This window comes from Dendrobates tinctorius, unplaced genomic scaffold, assembly GCF_039654945.1.
Source record: "Dendrobates tinctorius isolate UK_male_01 unplaced genomic scaffold, ASM3965494v1 ptg000138l, whole genome shotgun sequence".
NCBI classification, from domain to species: Eukaryota; Metazoa; Chordata; class Amphibia; order Anura; family Dendrobatidae; genus Dendrobates; species Dendrobates tinctorius.
Genome location: NW_027361806.1, coordinates 1,746,964 through 1,770,574, shown reverse-complemented (window position 1 = coordinate 1,770,574; position 23,611 = coordinate 1,746,964). Strand labels below are relative to the sequence as shown.

Sequence of the window (23,611 nt, the reverse complement as noted above, 5' to 3'; positions counted from 1 at the left end):
GGAGGTGGAGCACAGAGGCAAGAGGGAGCTGATGGACGGCTCTGAGGCGGTTGACACATGGGGAGAAAACATACCTCCGGGACACAATAGAGGTAGGGCGGGCAATTTATAAAAGTCTGTATTTCAGCGTTCCTAGGGATAAGAAACATAAGAGTCACCTTCACAGAATGCAGACTTAGTGAGGCTGAAGGTGGCTCTTTTGGGGGGGTGACAGGTTCCCTTTAAAGTGGAAGTTTCCGACAGTTCTCAGCCACAACAGTTCTCTCCATGATAGGGATGGCCGTTCTGTTAAAATGGGTTGTCAAGGGCTTTAACATTGATGGCTTATTTTTAGGATAGTTCATCAATGTCTGATTGGTGGGGGTGTTATACCCTACACCCCCGCCAATCAGCTGTTCCCAATGTTGGCCAGAACTGCTCAGTTGAGGGGCAGCACATCACTTTCGATGGAATAGCTGAAGCCAGGTACTGCACATGCACCCTATTCAAACCAGTATATGTGCATTACCTGGCTGCGGCCACTATACAGTGGAGGGAGCTGTGCAGCTCCGCAACGCAGCAGTTCTGGCCGACACCAATACCGAGAACAGCTGATTGGCTGTTCTCAATTACAGGATGTTAGTTTCAGACTAAGAGAAGCACACACTTTTTAGCAAGTTTTTTACTTTTCTTTTTTGCAAAAAACATGCATCTTATAGTAAAAAAACAAAACAGTAATTTACTGCTTACATCTGCTTGGGTGGTCCTCTTTCAGTGCTCCTCTCCTGGTCTAACCCCAGTTTGTTGTAATCTAGACTGTCAGTGATGAAGGGGCCAGAGGTCACAATACATTCTACAGCAGAGTAAAAACGCTCCTCTTGATATTTTTGCTATGTCTCCCCATAAGGCACCAGGCAGCCCTCCCAATTCCCTAATTTCCCCAACACCACATTTTTCTGCAGCTTCACAATGCTTTTAAGTCAAATGATTTCCCTTTGAAACTCTAGGTGTTGGGGAATCCTCAAATCAGACAAAAACTGAGTTATAGAGAAGTTCATAATTCCAAAAATCAACCAGCCAATCTACCTTAAATGTGGCTGTGAAGTCCTCAGGGGTGTGCAGCGCTGCACCCCCTGCAGTGTCCTGGAGACAGACCGTGCACGGAATGGCAATATCTCCAGGTACAAGAGCGGAGGGAACTTTCCCTTCAACGCCCGACTTTTCGCGACCAGGATCAAAGCGGTAGATTGTCAGCGTTATGCCTTCTTCATCTAAAGAAAAGAAGAACAAATAAAGTAAAAGCTCTCATATGACGCCAAATCATATCCCAACCACTTACTGCAGACGTCTCAAGCTGTTCGGCAATGACCATAAACGTAGGCCGGACATGCACATGAGATGGCTCCTGACAGCGCCGTAAGGGGCAGATCTCCAGACACAAGTTCTGCATCTACTCTAGAACATCTAACTAAACACCACCACCACCACCACCATCTACTGGGAATATCACACATCTGTGCAATTCAGTTATACATTGGTTTCACAAGAATAAAAAACAAACAAAAAAAAAAAAAAAAAAAAAAAAAACAGCTTTTCATGGCATTTTTGTGTGCTCTGATGGTGTGATTTTTTTTTTCATTATATATGTTACAAATTGAAAAGGGAATCAGTCACTTGGTTTTGCTATGCATTCAGAGCAGAATGAGGTCAAGGCGGAGAATTTAATTCCAGTGATGTGTCACTTACTGGGCTCCTTGGTGCAGTTTTGATAGAATCCCTGCTTTCTCTTCTGTAGATATAGCAGTGCTCAGAATGCTGAACTGTGTATAACCCCGCACACATCACTGATTGGCAGCTGTTACAACTTAAGGCCCCGTTACACTCTTCAATGTCCCAGCGATCCCACCAACGATCCGACATGGATGGGATCGCTGGGACATAGTTAGCTGATCGCTGGTGAGCTGTCACAGACAGACTCACCAGCGATCAGGACGAGCAAGCAAGCTGGTTTCCAAGGTAAACAGCGGGTAACTAAGAGCCACGCGGCTCTTGGATACCCACTGTTTACCTTGGAAACCAGCGTCGCTGATTGATGGTCTCCCGCTGCCACATGCAGCGATGTGTGCTGGCCAGCGGGAGACCAACGTCCAAAAAACGGCCCAGGACGTTCGAGCGCGATCAGTGATACCCGGCAGGGGGGCTGGTAGCTTATACATGTCACACACACATTGATCTCGCTAGCGAGATCGCTGTGGCGTCACAAAATCAGCGATCTCGCTGTGTGTGACGGGGCCTTTAGTGTACACAGGAAGGTAGGGGTGTGTGTGGGTATACAGATTAGCCTTGTTATCTGGCACACCACCTAGTCCCGCAATGACAATCTCCTGCTGATAAAACACTGATTGTATTGAAACTACAACACAGCCTAATAAGTGATATCCCTGGAATAAGGGTCTATGCCCCTACATCCTGGTGCTCTCAGATTTAACAGGAAAAACTTGCTGAAACATTTTCTTTAAGGATGTTTTTCACTTTTAAAGGGAATCTGTCACCAGTTTTTCCCCATCTCAGAGCAGCATGATTTAGGGGATGATACCCTGATTCCAGTAATGTGCCACTTACTGGGCTGCAGTGTTGATCAAACTAATTTTATGGGCTGTAGATCTAGCAGGTGTTTTTTTTAATGCCGTTCTCTGTATAATTCCGCACCCATCATTGATTGGCCGCTTTCTGTGTACACTGTGCATAAGCAGAAAGCTGTCAATCAGTACAGAGCTCATGAATATGGATGACTACCTGGCAGCAGGGATTTACTAGTCATCTAGTGATAAACAATCACTGGTTTACAAGCAGAAGCTTCACAAAACTATAGCAAGCAGTCCAGTGACTATTTTAGTAGGAAAACACGGCCAAATTCAGCCCAACAGATTTTGGAGTAAGTGATAGCAGAAATCTACTCCGGTGATCACCTCTTACTGAGTTTAGTGCATTTAACAGCAGAAGTCTCTGCGTCATGGGATACTCTCGATTATGTACGCAATCGACTAGAGATGAGCAATTTTTTTCGGATTCGGTACTGAATACGATCGGCATCGGATATTGTTTTTGCGATATTCGTCGAACACAGCCGACCGTCATTAGAGTCAATGGGAGTAGAAATTACCGAATTTCTTCTAAACCAATCCTCAAACATACATTCGGCACAAATAGTGTTCAAATATGTCAAATTCAGAGACAAAAAAAGAAAAAATGAACAAATTCGCTCATCTCTAGTAACGACCACGATCTCCTGATGAAGTTTGTACAATGACAAAAAAAATGAATGAAAATAAGTGACCACGAACCATCATCCACCGCAAAAGATCCAAAAAGGAAGCCACAGAACAAATTCCTCTCCGTTTTGGCATGGCGATAAGACAGCCGTAACGCTTTTTCAGACAGGAGCAGGCGAGGATTCCTACAATATCAATGAGAAGAGGATAAATTACTTTATAGCACAGGTCAGGAAGGTGTGAAAACTAAACTAAAGGGCATGTCCAGCGCACAACTCTTTAGGCACTTTTACATTTAGCGATGCACCAGCGATCCGACCCGGTCAGGATAGCTGGTGCATCGCTAAATGATCGCTAGTGAGCTGTCACACAGGCAGACCTCACAGCAATGCAGCAGCGACGCAGCGCACGATACTCACGTTTCACACACAGCGATCCTGACGTCCTCCCCCCCGCCTCCACGCGTCGCTCGTCGTCACAGCAGGAAGCTGACGACAAGAAATGGAGCCGGACATTCTCGCGCAATCAGCGATGGACAGCGGGGGAGCCGGTCGGAGGTAAGTATCACACATAGCAATATCGCTAGCAATATCGCTATAACGTCACAAAATTGGTGACTTTACAGCAATATCGCTATGTGTAAAACTCCCTTTTGAGCACTAGAATAACTTTATTTCTTTTTTTTTTCCGTTCACAGCGCTTTCAGGACGTTCCCTTGCTATTCTCCCCAGAAATAGAGAAGTGTCTACGGCACGTTGCTCCCTCGCAGACACATGCGGTGAAGAATGAGACTGAACGCAACTCAAGCTCTGTTCACACCAGGGTCATGGCGTCTATTTCTCGAATGGATGCATGTGAATCCCATCAGATGCCATATTAAGAGTTTTGCAATTTTTCTTTTTTTTTAAACAGAAAGAACGTCTCTAAAGCCTTACTGCAGGAAGGCTTTCTTACTGCGCTTTACAGTGTCCACACAGCAGAAAAGTAATATCGACAGGACACATTTTTGCTTGATTGGTGTGGACCTACGGTCACGTTTCACCTATACACTAGGAGTTCTCATGATAGATCCAACAACAAAAAAACACTGCAAAAATTAGGGTGAAAGCAACTTTACAGATGCACGACCTTATTCTACACTAATCCAATGTAACCACAGTATAATCCAGGTGAGGAATAATATACCCGAGTCCCAGGTGGGAGATCTGCGCAAAAAAAAAAATGCAACGAAGCGGAATGAGACGAAACAACAAGTGATGGTGTCCATAATGATCCCAGCTCACCCAGGATATATACAAGTAGCAACCTTTCTCAAGTGATAAGGGAAGCAAAAGTGATAATCCAGGCAGCGCACACATGGAATGAGAATGAACATCTGCATTATGGACAGCAATAATTGGAAATATGACTATAGAACTACCTGTAATAGCTGAAATGTAATCCGATGGGATCTCCCATGGGGGTCGAATCCCATAGCACCGTCTTCGATGGAGGGAAATTAATTGGGAGCATCCTGTTAGACATATTCCTAAACATAATGAGACAAAAAGTTGAAGAAAAAAAAAAAAAAAAAGACAATTTGAAAGCAATTTCCCATATCAAGTTTGCAAATGCATAAATGGAATAAGGAATGGAGAAGAAAAAAAAAAAAAAAAAGAGCACATTATTGAGAAGCTTAAACACCTTGAACAGTTGTGGGGGGAGGGACTGATAGGTAACACGTCTCCATCCATCTGTCTGGTCTACACGTACAATATATAGTGTGACGCCATTGAACGCAGATGGGTGCAAACAAGACTAGACAGGACGGCGCCGTCCGCAGTAATGCGGTGATAAAGTACAAGTTATGGCATTTACATATTTCACCTGCAAGTCAGATTGGGCTCTCACCTGGTGCACATGTACGTCAGCCGTGATATGACAGCACGCCGTGAGATTTCTTGTGATACATTGGGGAAATATTAATATGCATTAAGCTACAGTCAGGGTATGTGCACATGTTGCGGATTCTGCTGGGGAATTTTCCACGCAGAATTTGCTAAATCCGCAGGTAAAACGACCTGCGTTTTACCTGCGGATTTTCTGCAGATTTCCCCTGCGTTTTTCCACGCGGAACATTCCGCAGCAATAGGCTAAAATGGTACTGTACATCACTTGCAGATCTGCTGCGGATCCGCAGGGCCAAATCTGCTGCGGATCCGCAGCTGAATCCGCAACGTGTGCACATACCCTCAGACAGAACGAAAAAATCATAACAGGATCGGACCGCAGTGCACGGACTGGCCAGCGGCTCTCCCGACCCGAGGGTGACAGCTGTTCCTATCTCGCTGACTGCCCCTTAAGTGCACATTGGGGCTAATTCACTAGGCTGCATGTGACAGAAATCTGGATTAATTTGTGCCATGAACCACCTTATCTTGCAGAGGGGGGGGAAAACAAACAGAAAAAAAAAAACAACCTGATGAACCAGTGTGGAAGTTTCCTTAAAAGCCTTCATCTTTAGTCAACAAATTCTCATAGAAAAAAAACAAACAAAAAAAAAAACAAAACAACAGCTTGTTTTTCTTATCTTTCAGGTTAGATCGGGGGTTTATCTACAGCATTATAGAATGCTGTAGATAAGCCCTGAAAGGCGGTGGCCGCAGCTTATTGCTGAAAAACGAGGTGACAGATTCCCTTTAGTACTAAGAGGCTTCCAAAAGGGCACCACCAGAAGAATGGTCCCGTCTCCTCATTTGACCACTTCAAAGCCTGAAAGTGGTTAATAGAAGGACGAAATAACAAAACATATGAACAGCAAGTCGTTTTGACATTGCTGTGCACACATTCATTCTTAAAGGCGGATATCTGCACTTTTTCAGGTAAGACTTGGCGCACACGTACCCTGTATCTCCCTTTCACCTAGGTTGATGCAAACAGTAAGACGGTGCAGTGGTGAATGCAATATTTCGGCTCCCGTCAGGTTTGCATAATGTCAGAGGCACACACTCAGGTTACATGACGATTTTAGGGCTCCCTCCATCCAATGTGCCTATCACCGTGTTCTGCTCGCTCGTCAGCTGATCGGGGGCTTATTTACACAGCCCAATGATCGGGCATGAGCCGCCTTATGATTAGTGGCACAATCTATGTGCAAATTCTAGCACACTGGCCTCACTTAAAGGAATAAATTAAGTGCAACCTGCAACAAATACAATTGCTGAGTGGGGTTTAACTGCAATACCAGACACTGCCATTTGACAAGAGTGGCGCCTTTTCTGACATGCGAGTACAGCTATAAAGCTCTTGCAGAAGAAGTTGTGCATTTTACCTCATATTTATCTGATTTTCACTGGACATGAGGTTGGCATCCTTATGGTACTGGGAGTTCTTGGCGCTCATTTTTGCACTCATATCCTAGAAGGAGAACAAAGGTATTAAAGCCATGGACAGGGGGCCGTCTACTGAGCCAAAAGGCTTATGCCAGCACTGTGACCAGTAGCCATTCACAGGAAGAACCAGAGAGAGAGAGAGTCTGAAATATCTGACCCAGAGATCACTAAGACTCTGGGGAAATGTACAAAAATACATATAGGTCATGCTTTCTAGCCCCCATACACTTTAGATAGGGGTCAGCAGAACCATCATTTGGCCAACAGTGATCCCCCCCACCCCAGACTCCCATACTCTGGAGTGCTCAGATGACCAAGCCTGCAACAGCAGTGACTAACTCCGATTGCTGCTGTGTAAGCACTTACCTAAAGGGTTATTCCAAGAAAAAAAAAAAGTTTTCTACGCAAAAAAAAAAATCTTTGCCTTTCTTGTAAAAATTCTTTTAGTCGTCTTCCCGTCTCTGAAACATTAGTGACCTGTCAGTCAGACAGGCAGGGGGTGGGGATTAGGTAAATAAGGAGGAGCAATGTCAGTGCAGGCCCCACCCACTGCACTTGCAACTCATTCGCATACGAACTGAACAATGGATTTCTACAAGAAAGGTGAGGATTTACTCAGCATTAAAGCGACTTTACATACATGTCATTAGTTTGGGGTTTAAAAACCTGACAACAGGTTCTCTTTAAATCTTTGTGCAGCATGTACCCACTGTCAGGTTACCTTTAAATCTAGTAGTCTCCCCTTCGGAAGAAGCAATAACGCGAAACGTGAGTTAAGGGGATTCCTACACGTGGTCCTTCAGCATTTAACCTGTGGTATGTCGTTCTGAGGCTCATGTATGTCTGTGTGGTGAAGACTGCCTGGCACTATGCAGAATAAGCACTTTTCCACAAACTATTTTTGCATTATGCACTTTATTGATTTTTTATTTTTATGCAATTGAGTAGTGCCCGGCGGCGCTCTTTACAACCCATGTGTGAGGAATATAAATAAATGAAGTTGGATAGTCATGAATTTTTAGACAGATAATGTATTTTTTGCACCACTAGGTGGCACTATAATAAGAATATACGTATATAAGACTTTGTGATGCATTTTCTCAAATAATTTATAATAAAACTATAAATAACCAGAGATATTTATAAAATGCACATGCTTTTTACTTCTGTAAGTTAATGAAGATCATTTCTAGAAGGTAATATATTTGAATTAAGGACGACCTTATGAGAGGATAACTGTATCCTGAAAAAAAATCTGTATAATTGATGCCACGTTTTAAAAGGACGTACCACGTGTTGTCTAATCACGTACCATTTTTAATGTGGATGTTTTGCTATATGTCATTAAATAAAGAATTGTTTATTTTTTAACAGTTTCCTAAGTTTTTTGTAGGATAGTATAATTATTGGTTGGGAAACCCAATATTTTTGCACAAAATTATCGGACATTTACCTTTAAATCTAGTAGTCTCCCTTGTAAAATAAAAAAAATAACAGATACCTCCTGCACCGATGTTATGTAGCGTGAACCCTGCAGACAATCGCCGCTATTTAGGCAGCTGTGCGCCCTCTGACAAGAGCAGCCGCTGATCGTCTGCAGGGCTCACGGGACCGTCTCAGGCGAGCCCCGGCATTGCTGCAAGAGGAATCTGTTAGAATTATTTTATAAGTGGAAGGCTGAATTTAAAAGGGAAGGGGGGAAGGGGGTTCCTGGTATCTAAAAAGGGAGAAAAAAAAAAAAGGTTAAATGCCAGAATTGCAACGTTTTGGTGTCTGCACTCCCTACATGAAGTGCAATAAATAAATAAAAATATATAAAATAATAAATAATATGAACACCAAGACAGCGCCATTAAAAGCGCCATCTCGTCACGCATGAAAAACAAGACAAAAATAGAATTTCTAAACCACAAATATATATATATTTATTATGCCGCAATCATGTCATTAGGTCATTTTAACCGCACAACAAATAATGCAAAAAATAAAAAAAAAGTGAAGTATTATTTTCTCACGATTTCTTCGCGCTTGGAATATGTTTTTACCCCATTTTTCAGTGCATTATATGGTAAAATAAACGGTGTATATAAAAAATACAGTTCGTCCGGTAAAAAAAAAAAAAAAAAATTTAGAACTTGGGCAGGAAAGTCAAAGAAAAAAAAAATAAAAAGCACCAAAATAATAAAAAAAAAAAACCCTTTCGCAGTCAGGAAGGGGTTAAAGGCCCGCCATCTACATCCGCACAGCCCTCACTCACCTGGAGCTCTCCGCATTGATGCCGGCACCTGTCTGCTCGTTATTCTGCCCGTGCTCCACTCCTCGGTGCTGGTCCTGGGCGGCAGCAGTGGCGGCAGCTCCCCGGGGAGGAGTCTCCGTGATAAACAATGACAGTTACCGGCCCCTCACACGCCGCGGCCGCAGCCGAAACTACAAATATGGCGCCAGCAAGTCCCCAGGGCCCGGGACACTGCTCCCTCCCCTGAACCAATCAGAAACCGGACACAGATGTCCTACAGCCAATGAAACGCGGCCGCTCAGAGAGCAAACAGCCTATCCCAGGGATCATATTCAAATGGCTAACGGCACGAAAGAGGAAGGGAGGATTCTGCGCATGCGTTCTGTGGACAGGGGAGTCTGGTTTCCTAGCAACAGGGAGACGCTTGCTACAGCGCGGTTGCTATGTAGATGGCAGCGTTTGTGGCGGGCGGTGATCGCGTCGTGTGCACATGGCAGGATCATTGAATGCGTTCTCTCATAAATGTAGAGAAGCTAAACCTAGGCATGAAGGATGGCTGACAATCCTGTGCCCCTATTTAATCCCCACTACCAATTTCCATTCATGCATTTTCGGTTTTTCTCCCCTTCTTCCCAGAGCCGTAAGTGTAGATAACATAGCCGTAGGAGGGCTTGTTTCTTTTTGTGGGAGGACTTAAAGTTTTGCAGGACACCATTAGATTTGTTATATAATGTACTGAAAGACAGAAAAAAAGTTCAAATGTGGAAAAAAAGGCAATTTTTTTTTTCTTTAGATTTTTTTAATGTATTCATTGTTCAGTAAAAAAAATGACTTGGGAAGATGATTCTCTGGGTCAGCACAACTGCAGCGCAGACATCCCGGCACTTACAGCCTCGGCAGTGAGGCTATAGTCGTCCGAGGAACGTTCTGCTGCGCTGAATGCACTTGGGCCCAAAAATCATCAAAATCTGCTGCTGGCAGCTCCCTGTGTAATCACCGACCCATGATGTCCCAGATGTGATCAATTTGAGACAAGTCTAGAGAGACTGCAGCCATGGGAGACAAGTCCGGAGAGGCTGCAGCCATGGGAGACAAGTCCGGAGAGGCTGCAGCCATGGGAGACAAGTCCGGAGAGGCTGCAGCCATGGGAGACAAGTCCGGAGAGGCTGCAGCCATGGGAGACAAGTCCGGAGAGGCTGCAGCCATGGGAGACAAGTCCGGAGAGGCTGCAGCCATGGGAGACAAGTCCGGAGAGGCTGCAGCCATGGGAGACAAGTCCGGAGAGGCTGCAGCCATGGGAGACAAGTCCGGAGAGGCTGCAGCCATGGGAGACAAGTCCGGAGAGGCTGCAGCCATGGGAGACAAGTCCGGAGAGGCTGCAGCCATGGGAGACAAGTCCGGAGAGGCTGCAGCCTTGGGAGACAAGTCCGGAGAGGCTGCAGCCTTGGGAGACAAGTCCGGAGAGGCTGCAGCCATGGGAGACAAGTCCGGAGAGGCTGCAGCCATGGGAGACAAGTCCGGAGAGGCTGCAGCCATGGGAGACAAGTCCGGAGAGGCTGCAGCCATGGGAGACAAGTCCGGAGAGGCTGCAGCCATGGGAGACAAGTCCGTAGAGGCTGCAGCCATGGGAGACAAGTCCGTAGAGGCTGCAGCCATGGGAGACAAGTCCGTAGAGGCTGCAGCCATGGGAGACAAGTCCGTAGAGGCTGCAGCCATGGGAGACAAGTCCGTAGAGGCTGCAGCCATGGGAGACAAGTCCGTAGAGGCTGCAGCCATGGGAGACAAGTCCGTAGAGGCTGCAGCCATGGGAGACAAGTCCGTAGAGGCTGCAGCCATGGGAGACAAGTCCGTAGAGGCTGCAGCCATGGGAGACAAGTCCGTAGAGGCTGCAGCCATGGGAGACAAGTCCGTAGAGGCTGCAGCCATGGGAGACAAGTCCGTAGAGGCTGCAGCCATGGGAGACAAGTCCGTAGAGGCTGCAGCCATGGGAGACAAGTCCGTAGAGGCTGCAGCCATGGGAGACAAGTCCGTAGAGGCTGCAGCCATGGGAGACAAGTCCGTAGAGGCTGCAGCCATGGGAGACAAGTCCGTAGAGGCTGCAGCCATGGGAGACAAGTCCGGAGAGGCTGCAGCCATGGGAGACAAGTCCGGAGAGGCTGCAGCCATGGGAGACAAGTCCGGAGAGGCTGCAGCCATGGGAGACAAGTCCGGAGAGGCTGCAGCCATGGGAGACAAGTCCGGAGAGGCTGCAGCCATGGGAGACAAGTCCGGAGAGGCTGCAGCCATGGGAGACAAGTCCGGAGACGCTGCAGCCATAGGAGACAAGTGTGGAGAGGCTGCAGCCATGGGAGACAAGTCTGGAGACGCTGCAGCCATGGGAGACAAGACCAGAGAGGCTGCAGCTGCAGTCGCCACAGAGGTACTGCACCTTCTCCTAAGGTGTAGTGTCCCACCAACTAGGTAAGTTGGGAACTCCTTTCCACACTCCAACACCTGCATCCCACACACAGGATAGTTCAGTAGGTCCGCCTAGCAGCTTCAGGCTGGGGGTAGCAGAGCAACCTTTGTGGAACCCTGCTTCGTAACACGAGATGTGCTGGGAGGTGGGTGGAGTTAGTATAAAAGAGGGGGGAAGCTTAGAATTACAGTTCAGTCTGGAGGAGAGGCTGAGAGCAGGCTGACAGGAGGTCAGCCTGAGGGGAGCTCAAGGTGGAGGAAGGCAGTCAGTCAGGAGAGGCTGAGGACTGGTCTTAGTGGAACGAGCTCCCTAGGGGAGGAAGAGAGGAAAGAGTGCTGCAGCTGCCTCAGTGATCTGAGCCAGCTGGCACGGGAAAGAGAAGAGAAAGACGTAGACCTGCAACCTAAGCTTCCATAAGAGAGAGAAGGAACAGTGCGGAACAAAGGAGTAGGAGAACAGAGAGGAGTTGTGGGTTGGAAGAGGAACCCTGCCTATAGGTTCTCAGCGCAAGGCCGGGGCCTGGTCCCCGAGGTTGTATGGACACTTATGGTTCTGCAGCACACACCGGTGGAGTAGTTGGCTGTAAATGCACTACTCCCATCCAAGACTTGGGACACAACAGCAACTGGATAGAGAGCCAGGACTTCTGAGAAGGGAGTCCCTGATAGAGGCTACAGCTGTCTGTCATACAAGTAAGGTTCTAGGAACATCTGACAGGAGGAATTCCAGAGAACTACAGTACTGGAGAGACAAGTCTGGAGAGGCTGCAGCCATGGGAGACAAGTCTTGAGAGGCTGCAGCCATGGGAGACGAGTCTGGAGAGGCTGCAGCCATGTGAGACGAGTCTGGAGAGGCTGCAGCCATGGGAGACGAGTCTGGAGAGGCTGCAGCCATGGGAGACGAGTCTGGAGAGGCTGCAGCCATGGGAGAAGAGTCTGGAGAGGCTGCAGCCATGGGAGACGAGTCTGGAGAGGCTGCAGCCATGGGAGACGAGTCTGGAGAGGCTGCAGCCATGGGAGACGAGTCTGGAGAGGCTGCAGCCATGGGAGACGAGTCTGGAGAGGCTGCAGCCATGGGAGACGAGTCTGGAGAGGCTGCAGCCATGGGAGACGAGTCTGGAGAGGCTGCAGCCATGGGAGACGAGTCTGGAGAGGCTGCAGCCATGGGAGACGAGTCTGGAGAGGCTGCAGCCATGGGAGAAGAGTCTGGAGAGGCTGCAGCCATGGGAGACGAGTCTGGAGAGGCTGCAGCCATGGGAGACGAGTCTGGAGAGGCTGCAGCCATGGGAGACGAGTCTGGAGAGGCTGCAGCCATGGGAGACGAGTCTGGAGAGGCTGCAGCCATGGGAGACGAGTCTGGAGAGGCTGCAGCCATGGGAGACGAGTCTGGAGAGGCTGCAGCCATGGGAGACGAGTCTGGAGAGGCTGCAGCCATGGGAGACGAGTCTGGAGAGGCTGCAGCCAAGGGAGACGAGTCTGGAGAGGCTGCAGCCATGGGAGACGAGTCTGGAGAGGCTGCAGCCATGGGAGACGAGTCTGGAGAGGCTGCAGCCATGGGAGACAAGTCTGGAGAGGCTTCAGCCATGGGAGACAAGTCTGGAGAGGCTACACCCATGGGAGACAAGTGTGGAGAGGCTACAGCCATGGGAGACAAGTCCGGAGAGGCTGCAGCCATGGGAGACAAGTCCGGAGAGGCTTCAGCCATGGGAGACAAGTCCGGAGACGCTGTAGCCATGGGAGACAAGTCCGGAAACGCTGTAGTCATGGGAGACAAGTCCGGAGAGGCTGCAGCCATGGGAGACAAGTCTGGAGAGGCTGCAGCCATGGAAGACAAGTCTGGAGATGCTGCAGTCATAGGACAAGTCTGGAGAATCTGCAGCCATGGGAGACAAGACCGGAGAGGCTGCAGCCATAGGAGACAAGACCGGAGAGGCTGCAGCCATGGGAGACAAGTCTGGAGAGGCTGCAGCCATGGGAGACAAGTCTGGAGAGGCTGCAGCCATGGGAGACAAGTCTGGAGAGGCTTCAGCCATGGGAGACAAGTCTGGAGAGGCTTCAGCCATGGGAGACAAGTCTGGAGAGGCTACACCCATGGGAGACAAGTGTGGAGAGGCTACAGCCATGGGAGACAAGTCCGGAGATGCTGCAGCCATGGGAGACAAGTCTGGAGAGGCTGCAGCCATGGGAGACAAGTCTGGAGAGGCTGCAGCCATGGGAGACAAGTCCGGAGACGCTGTAGCCATGGGAGACAAGTCCGGAGACGCTGTAGCCATGGGAGACAAGTCCGGAGAGGCTGCAGCCATGGGAGACAAGTCTGGAGAGGCTGCAGCCATGGAAGACAAGTCTGGAGATGCTGCAGTCATAGGACAAGTCTGGAGACGCTGCAGCCATGGGAGACAAGACCGGAGAGGCTGCAGCCATAGGAGACAAGACCGGAGAGGCTGCAGCCATGGGAGACAAGTCTGGAGATGCTGCAGCCATGGGAGACAAGTCTGGAGATGCTGCAGTCATAGGACAAGTCTAGAGACGCTGCAGCCATGGGAGACAAGACCGGAGAGGCTGCAGCCATAGGACAAGTCTGGAGAATCTGCAGCCATGGGAGACAAGACCGGAGAGGCTGCAGCCATAGGAGACAAGACCGGAGAGGCTGCAGCCATGGGAGACAAGTTTGGAGATGCTGCAGCCATGGGAGACAAGTCTGGAGATGCTGCAGCCATGGGAGACAAGTCTGGAGATGCTGCAGCCATGGGAGACAAGTCTGGAGATGCTGCAGCCATAGGAGACATGCACTTTTGCAATTTATTGCTTATTCAAATTGTAGCCATTCCTAAGATATTAACGTTTTTCTTCTGTTTACAGCTCGCTGCCCAGGAGTCCGACCACAGAGGCTATCTAGCATGTAAGCACTGAGCTGAAGTTGGAAGTAACTGTGTGCTCCAGCCATCCTGGCCATTTTAAAAATGGTGCTTACAAGCTCAGTAGAAAAGAGCTTGTAACTACTGCGCATGTTCTGCTGTCTAGAAGCTGTGGTCTGTCTCCAAGGCAACAAGCTGTAAACAAAAGAAAAGTGCCACTATCTCAAGAATGGCTGAACATTTCAATAAGCCCAAATTGCCAAATTTCTTCCGGTTACAAGCACTTCCAATTTACAAAGATGGGAATAAGGGGGTAAAACTTTGAGGTTTGTGGGCTGTGAGAATCATGTGGGAATAGTGGATGAGGGCAGGTATATCTTGCCCAGATACCTTTCCTATGTGGCCTAGTCTGGTCAGTATCTCACCTGGTGACTAATGAATAACGGGAGGCGGATATAAAAGGATGCCAGGTGGGTGTGTGAGTGTCTCAGCCTGGGAACACAGAGAGCCTGTCTGTGTGAGAGACACATGTGAGTGAAAGCAGTGCCCACTGCAACTGTGGTTTGGCTGGACGGGAGAAGCCCGCCAGTTGGTTGGTAGTTAGGTTGTACTTTGTTTAGTTAGCGCCGGACAGGCAAGGATTTGTTTTATGTTTTTTTTCTTTATGCATTGCTTTCACCTTTAATAAACCTGACCCAGTGTCAGTTATACCCGGACCCCGGCTGTGCGCCTGAGTTTCATGCTGAACGCACGTGACCTTTGACCCCAGCAAAGGCGATCCCCTAGTGTTTTATCACATTTTGGTGGAGAATGCGGGCATCACGTTGGAAGCATGAGCCTGGAGGACGTGGTGAAAGCGCTGGTACAGTCCACCGCTGTCCAGCAAGGAGCTAATCGGGTGATGATGGCCCAGCTGGAGGAGTTGGTGGACATGACAGCTACCGATCATTCGCTTCTCCAGCAGGTGGCGCAGCGCCTGGCAAGCTTACCTGAGGTTAACCTGGAAGCCGAGTCGAGAGTGATTCACTTGAGTCAGTACTGGCAGAAGATGACGACCGAAGATGACGTCGAGGCATACCTGACCACATTTGAACGGACGGCGGTGCGAGAAAAATGGCTGAAGGCACGATGGGCCGGCCTGATTGCCCCGTTTCTTTCCGGTGAGGCCCAAAAGGCTTATTATGACTTAGAATCTGAAGCCGCGCAGGACTTTGACAAACTGAAAGCCGAGATCTTGGCCCGGCTGGGAATGACGACCGCTGTCCGTGCACAGAGAGTGCATCAATGGACTTATCAACCGGATAAACCACCGCGGTCACAGATGTTCGACCTGATCCACGTGACGAAGAAGTGGCTACAACCTGAGGTGCTGACAGCGCCAGAGATAATCCAGAGAGTCGTCATGGACAAGTACCTGAGAGCTCTACCGCCAGCCCTGAGGAAGTGGGTAAGCCATGGAAATCCTACGACGGCAGATCAACTGGTTGATCTGGTTGAACGTTACTCCGTGGTGGAAGGACTCCGAGATGACGCTACCCCACCTCGTTCTTCATCATCTCCACGTTGAACCGGTAAGACTGTTCCAGGGAGTAGGGGAGAAGGAAAAATCCCTAAGACAGTGGGGGAGGAAAACGGGACTGCCCGCACTGCGAGGCCGAGAGTAACGAACTATGGTCTAAGCAAGGGGCCCGTTAGGTGTTTCCGCTGCCAAGAGATGGGACACATTGCTGCGAACTGTCCGGTCACTACTGAACCCATGCAGTACATCATCACAGTCTCTAAAAACCGCATGTCTATGGTTGCACGGGTAGTGAGTGTGAATGCCGGTCAAAAGGATGTGGAAAAACACTTGTGTGATTTAACTGTTGATGGCAAAAATGTGGTGGCATTGTTAGACTCGGGAAGTGTGGTGACTCTGGTGAAGGCCAGTCTGGTGTCAGCCCCGACTGGACAATCAGACAAATTTTCTGTAACATGTGTGCATGGAGACACCTGTTCGTACCTCACCACGGTCATATGCATTACTACTTGCTATGGGTCTGTGCAACATAAAGTGGGACTCGTCCCGGCGTTATTGCATGATGTTATCTTGGGCTGGGATTTTCCCCACTTCTGGCAATTGTGGGAGAATCAGTTGATGCCCTCGGGTAATAGTATACATGATTCTTCTCCCAGGGCGCATGTGGGTCCCGAACCCCTGGAAGAGGTCTCCCCGGAAGACTCGGGGGAAGAGTCTGCTGGAAATGACCTGCAGTTCCCTTTTTCAGTCATGGCGGGTGATACGGAGGAGACCAGGGAAGAGGAGGAGGCCGACAGCCGTCCACCTCCCCGTTTGCCGGATTTGGAAGTTCAGAAAGATGACTTCCAAAATGAGCAAATAAAGGATCCTACCCTTTCTCAGGCTAGGACAAATGTAAAAGTGATAAATGGGGTACCCGTAGAACCTGGCTCTAGGCTGGCATATCCTTACATGGTCCTGGAGAATGATTTACTATATCAGATAGAGAAAAAGGGGGAAGACATGGTGCATCTATTAGTCGTGACAAAACCCTACCGGCGGCAGGTGCTGGACCTGGCCCACGGACATGTGATGGGAGGTCACCTGGGTGTCCAGAAAACCACCGAAAGGATATTACACTGTTTTGTTTGGCCAGGCATGCATCACGATATTCGTGTATATTGTGAGTCTTGTCCTGACTGCCAAGCCTCTGCGCCTAAGCCCCGGTTCTGTAGCCCTTTGGTACCCCTACCTATTATTGAGGTCCCGTTTGAGAGGATTGGGATGAATTTAGTTGGGCCCCTTCCACGGTCTGCACGTGGACACCAACATATCCTGGTCATCTTGGATTATGCCACTTGTTACCCGGAGGCCATCCCTTTGCGTAACAAGGCCACCAAGACGATTGCCAAGGAACTGGTGCATGTGTTTAGTCGGGTCGGTATACCAAAACAGATTCTCACCGACTAGGGGACCCCCTTTATGTCCAGGGTAATGAAGGAGCTCTGCCGGTTGTTACAAATCGAACCGTTACGCACATCCGTGTATCACCCTCAAACAGACGGGTTGGTCGAACTGTTCAATAAAACTCTGAAGCAGATGCTGAGAAAAGGCGATAGACAAGGATGGGAAGAACTGGGACTATTTACTTCCGTATTTGCTTTTTGCCATCAGGGAAGTGCCCCAGTCTTCAACGGGGTTCTCGCCTTTCGAGTTATTGTACACCCGACGTCCTCGCGGACTGTTAGACGTCGCAAAAGAATCCTGGGAGGGTCAGGTCACTCCGTTTAAAACGGTGTTAGATCACGTATCCCAAATGTAGGACCGTAGTGCGGCTGTTATGCCTATCGTCAAAGAACACATGATGCAGGCTCAGGGAGCCCAAAAAAGAATCTATGATAGGGGCGCCAAAATAGGGTGTTGATCCTGGTCCCCACGGTGGACAGTAAGTTCCTAGCAAAGTGGCAGGGCCCCTTTGAGATTAAGGAAAGAGTTGGTGAAGTAAACTACAAAGTATACCAGGCAGGTAAACGGAAACCTGAACAGGTTTATCATGTAAATCTGATAAAACCCTGGAAAGATCGGTCTGCCTTGTCAGCGGAGCTGGCCCGTCCCGTCTGCTCGCATACCGTACCGGAGGTACGGGTTGCCGAGACTCTCGGAGCGGCAAAAGACTGAGGTCAGGCAGTTTCTACTTCACAACCAAAAGTTTTTCTCAGAAAAACCCGGGCAGACTACGCTAATGAAACATGACATTGTAACGGAACCTGGTGTCACAGTTCACGTGAAACCCTACAGAATTCTGGAAGCGCGCCATGAAGCCGTTTCCCGAGAAGTGAAGGCAGTGTTAGAGTTAGGCGTCGTTGAGGAATCGCACAGTGCTTGGTCCAGCCCGATTGTGTTAATTCCTAAACCGGACGGCACAATCCGGTTCTGCAATGACTTCAGGAAACTGAATGCGGTCTCAAAATTTGATGCCTACCCTATGCCCCGGGTCGACGAGTTAATAGATCGGTTAGGAAAAACCCGGCATATTACGACCCTAGACCTAACAAAGGGGTATTGGCAGATCCCTCTGGCGGAGGCTGCCAGAGAAAAGACGGCATTTGCTACGCCGGAAGGTCTATTTCAGTATGTGTATATGCCGTTTGGACTGCACGGAGCAACGGCAACCTTCCAGAGACTGATGGATCGAGTCCTGAGGCCACATAGGCAGTACGCTTCGGCCTATTTGGATGACATTGTCATTTACAGCTTGGACTGGGAGACTCATCTCCAGAAAGTACAAGCTGTGATTGACGACCTGTGGAAGGCAGGTCTAACCGCGAACCCCAAGAAATGTCACATCGGTATTTGGGGTATGTAATTGGGAGGGGTGTTGTTAAACCCCAGGTTGATAAGATTCAAGCGGTTCAGGACTGGCCGCAACCAGTCAACAAGAAGCAGGTGCAAGCCTTTCTGGGGATCGCCAGCTATTATCGCCGGTTCATACCCAATTTTGCAGCCATCGCTACCCCCCTGATGGATCTTACCAAAGGGAAAGACTCCGTCATGATTAAATGGAATTTAGCGGCTGAAGAAGCCTTCCATAGCCTAAAACGGGCACTTTGCTCTCAACTCGTACTGGTGACTCCGGACTTCCGCAGCGAGTTTGTGGTACAAACGGATGCCTCTGATACCGGTATCGGGGCCGTACTGTCACAAGTGAGCGACAGAGTGGAACACCCAGTCCTCTATCTCAGCAGGAAGCTGAATAAACATGAGCAAAAGTATGCAGTCATAGAAAAAGAGTGCCTAGCCATTAAGTGGGCTCTAGAGGCCCTCAAATATTACTTGGTGGGCAGAAATTTCAGGCTGATCACTGACCATGCCCCTCTCAAGTGGATGCACTTGCACAGGGAACGGAATAGCCAGGTGACCTGGTGGTTCCTTGCCCTGCAGGCCTATACTTTTGCGGTGGAGCACCGCCCAGGGGTACAGATGGGGAATGCAGATGCCCTGTCCCGAGTGCACTGTTTGGTGGGTGTCATTGCGCGACCAGAGTGGTCTGAGCAGAGGGGGGGTATGTGAGAAGGAGGCCAGGTATATCTCGCCCAGATACCTTTCCTATGTGGCCTAGTCTGGTCAGTATCTCACCTGGTGACTAATGAATAATGGGAGGCGGATATAAAAGGATGCCAGGTGGTTGTGTGAGTGTCTCAGCCTGGGAACACAGAGAGCCTGTCTGTGTGAGAGACACATGTGAGTGAAAGCAGTGCCCACTGCAACTGTGGTTTGGCTGGACGGGAGAAGCCCGCCAGTTGGTAGTTAGGTTGTACTTTGTTTAGTTAGTGCCGGACAGGCAAGGATTTGTTTTATGTTTTTTTTCTTTATGCATTGCTTTCACCTTTAATAAACCTGACCCAGCGTCAGTTATACCCGGACCCCGGCTGTGCGCCTGAGCTTCATGCTGAACGCACGTGACCTTTGACCCCAGAAAAGGCGATCCCGGAGTGTTTTATCACAGGGCTTTTAATTAGGAAAGTGTGTAAAGCCCCCGTTACACACTGCGATATTGCTAGCAATATCGCTGTAAAGTCACCGATTTTGTGACGTTGCAGCGATATTGCTAGCGATATCGCTGCATGTGATACTTACCTCCGACCGGCTCCCCCGCTGGTTATCGCTGATCGCGCGAGAAGCTCCTGGACCATTCCTCGTCGGCCACTTCCTGCTGGGCTTCCTGTGGCGCCAACGTGCGAGGCATGGACGCGGGCGGGAGGACGCAGGATCGCTGCGTCTGACAGGTAAGTAGCGACCCCCGTCCCCAGCGATGTCGCTGGTGAGATCTGCCTGTGTGGCAGCTCACTAGCGACCACCTAGCGATGCACCAGCGATCCTGACCGCGTCATATCGCTGGTCGGAATCGCTGGTGCATCGCTAGGTGTAACGGTACCCTAACAGTATTATATTTTCTGCTACAGATTGTAATGTGCTATTTGCTCATTATTTCATTCATTAACTGTTGCATTATCTGTTTTAAAGAGGTGTCCCGCCTTTTCCTATTCCATTAGGTTTTGTTATTTGTGTGTACAGTATACACCAGGTTTTTACAGACGTCCTGCCCTGTACTATACAAATCCACTGTGCTTTAGGACGGGGTCATACTTGTGAATGCAACGCGAGAAAGTCTCTTGCATCAGTACCCGGCACTGCCGCCGGCACTCGGGACAGGAGTGTGCGGCTGCATGTATTTCTATGCAACTGAACGCTCCGGTCCAAGTGCCGGCGGCAGTGCCGGATATTAATGCAAGAGACTCGCGCAAGTGTGGCCCGGGCCTAACTCACCTCTTTTGTTGTGTAGATCACATAACGCTGCCTTTGATTGGTTTCCAGGGATCAATAGTTTGGGAGGGAGATGACTGGACATGCACTAGGGTATGGGTGTGGGGCATGTGGACACTGAGGTGGGGGTGGTGTAGGACAGTACTTTTAAAGGGAATCTGTCACCCCGTTTTTGAGATATCATACATTGATATCATTCAATTGTGTGTCACATAAGGATTCTCTTAGTACTTTTGCTTCCCCCTGACCCCGCACCTTTCATGCATAAATACCTTTTTTTTTATATCGGTTCAGATGTATGTAAACTGCCTCTGTCCGGTCCGCTGGGCGGGGCTTATTCACCTGCTCCCCCCCCTCCCTGCCTTGCTCTACACAAGAAGAAATGCGTAGAGCAAGTCAGTGAGGGGGGGAGCAGGTGAATAAGCCCCGCCCAGCGGACCAGACAGAGGCAGTTTACATACATCTGAACCGATATAAAAAAAGCTATTTATGCATGAAAGGTGCGGGGTCAGGGGGAAGCAAAAGTACTAAGAGAATCCTTATGTGACACACAATTGAATGATATCATATGATATCTCAAAAAAGGGGTGACAGATTCCCTTTAAGAACAGAAGCAATGGTTTTACAGGATCTTAGGGGGTTTGGAGGGCAGAATTAGGATTTTTGACAGTCCGCAGATGATATACAAATGGAATAGATCAAGATAGTATGGAAAACAGGAAATAAAACAAGAAAAGAAGCTCTAGCAGAAAGAGAGCAGGATTATAAGGGTAAACCGTGGGGAGGGGACTGGCCACAGCTCAGCCTGTTCTCACTCTCAGGCTAGGTAATATCCACGTGACTATTTCTCCTCCTCTCCTGACAGTCTGCACAGTTTACTAGAAAGAAAAGTGTCGAGGAGGGCATTGGAAGAACACAGCACGCAGGATGTCTTGCAAGGATGAACTTCTATAATGCTGTAGATAAGCCCGCGGTCCGACCTGCAAGATAAGAAAAATAAGTTTTATTATACACACCTGGTGTGGGGGCGGTCCGATGCGGTCCGGTCCTGTCCGATGGGTGTCACAGGTCCGGGTCCAGTGCCTCCCATCTTCTTGCAATGCCGCCCTCCTATGTGTGTAATAACCTGCAGGAACGCGGGATTCAGTCACGCACGTGGAGGCAGAACAAGGGTTATACAGGTTTTTTTTTATAGGGGTATGTGCTCCACACAGGGAGTGAGGGATTGTAGGGTGACGGCGAGGAATGGGGCAGAACTGGAAAGTTGGCAGGGTAGGTGAGGACGAACGAGAGTTCAGTAATACAGTAATAACGAGGTTAAACTTATCGGACTGTTGTCTTCTGTTGTGAGGGAGTGCAGGGTTCCAACGGTGGCAGCGGTGTGGGTCATCTCATCGCAGTCTCTGACAGGCGGGAATCCAGCGGTGGCACCGACAACAACGGCACATGCAGTCTCTCAAGTCTCTGTCCACGATAAAGAAACAGCCTTCTGGGAAAACAACAGGATGCCGGGCGGTGGGCGGGGGTCCTGCTCTCACCATTCTTAGGGTCCCGTTACACATAGCGACGCTCCAGCGATCCCGACAACGATACGACCTGGTAAGGATCGCTGGTACGTCACTACATGATCGCTAGTAAGCTGTCAAACAGGCAGATCTACTCAACGACGCAGTAACGATACGGCAATCCATATAACGACCTCGGCGGTCGTTGGGACCTTGTCATACAGCAGCTATTCTGATGACTCATGCCTGCGTCCCTGAGTTCTGAGTCGCCAACGAGGTCGCTCGTCGTTGTTATGGCGTCAAACACAGCGATGCATGCTGGCCAGCGGGTCACCAATTATCAAAAAATGACCTAGGACATTTGAGCACGATCAGCGATATCGCAGCGGGTGCCCGGTCGCCGCGATGTGTCACACGTAGCGAGATCGCTGTTGAGGTCGCTGTTGCGTCACAAAACCTGTGACGTTTCAGCGATCTTGCTAACGATCTCGCTATGTGTGAAGTACCCTTTTGTCACAAGTCCACACTCAGAACGTGTCACCGCAGGGACAGTGCAGCGCTCCTTGGTCAGTCCAGCTACTGTTCTCAGGGGCTCAGATCTGTCACTGCGCACGCCAGCTTACACGCACTTGCGAGTGTCTCAGGCTTGTCAAGGGAGTCTCCTCCGGTCACGGAGGCTGGCGGGTCCACGTTTACACAGAGGGCGCTCACCGCGTACTGTCGGCCTGTCTCCGTCTTCAGCAGGAGGTCTCTTTTGAGCATATGGTCACACTTGGGCAGAGTGGGTGCAGTACTCACTGTCTCCTAGTGTACAGCACCTGGCTTAGCGCTGCACACTCCGCTCTGCTGGCACTGATCCGCACAATCCACTTTGCTGGCACCGCTAATTCCCCCAGCACCACAGCTCCTATTCCGGGCAGCAGCAGAATGGCCTGTCACAGGGCCAGCACTCTCTGGAGGGGGAAGCAGAGCACGCTCTCCTTTGCTCTGCACTCACTTGGCGCCAACTCCTGCTGCAGCGCGCGCTTTTCCTTCTTATACCCCTGTGTCAGTGTGGTCTCTCTGGGCTCTCCCTGCCCCTTCTGTCACCAGGAAACTCCGTCTCTCCTCTCCTTCCCTCCTACAGCAGGGGAAGGTCCACCTTCCACAGGGTTCCCCCCAGAAACAGAGGATGCAGCCCCTCAGTTCAGGACCAGGCATGCAAGTACCCACGGTCTGGTCTACCTCCTTACACGTGTGTCATGGCTCCCCGGCATAGCGTTTCTGCACAGGCACACTTATCTGCCCTGTTGAGGGCAGAGCAAATTATTGAAGTGCGCAGGCGCCGGGAAAGGTCAGAGAGTCCCAGCGCCTGTGCACTGCAATACTTTGCTCTGCCCTCAACAGGGCAGATAGGTACGCCTGCGCTGGAGCGCGCTGCAGGGAGCAATGAAGCAAGCAGGAGGATGACGTCACAAGCAGCGGTGGTGTCTGACTGCTGGATCCAGGTTTCAGTAAGAGGCAGAAGGTTAAGAGACTCAGAAAGGAAGAAGTCATGGATGAAGGAGAGTTTATTACACACTGAACGAGAATTCCAAAGGGCACAATTAAAAGACAGAAGGCATACAGAGAATG

At 49.5% G+C, this 23,611-nt stretch overlaps 2 protein-coding genes across 2 annotated transcripts in view; one reads left to right on the top strand and one right to left on the bottom strand.

Annotated features, from left to right (window-relative positions):
- Positions 1 to 9,115, bottom strand: part of STIL (STIL centriolar assembly protein) — a 52,957-nt gene extending 43,842 nt beyond the window's left edge. Inside the window, exons 1-5 of the mRNA XM_073544371.1 lie at positions 8,880 to 9,115; positions 6,562 to 6,647; positions 4,672 to 4,779; positions 3,324 to 3,436; positions 1,066 to 1,250 (exon numbers count right to left, since the gene is read on the bottom strand). Coding sequence (XP_073400472.1) covers positions 1,066 to 1,250; positions 3,324 to 3,436; positions 4,672 to 4,779; positions 6,562 to 6,644 — 489 coding nt within the window. The 5' untranslated portion in view covers positions 6,645 to 6,647; positions 8,880 to 9,115. The remainder of the gene's footprint in view (positions 1 to 1,065; positions 1,251 to 3,323; positions 3,437 to 4,671; positions 4,780 to 6,561; positions 6,648 to 8,879) is intronic.
- Positions 9,116 to 11,187: 2,072 nt separating this feature from the next.
- CMPK1 (cytidine/uridine monophosphate kinase 1) overlaps positions 11,188 to 23,611 on the top strand; it is a 33,331-nt gene continuing 20,907 nt past the window's right edge. Inside the window, exon 1 of the mRNA XM_073544373.1 lies at positions 11,188 to 11,277. Coding sequence (XP_073400474.1) covers positions 11,203 to 11,277 — 75 coding nt within the window. The 5' untranslated portion in view covers positions 11,188 to 11,202. The remainder of the gene's footprint in view (positions 11,278 to 23,611) is intronic.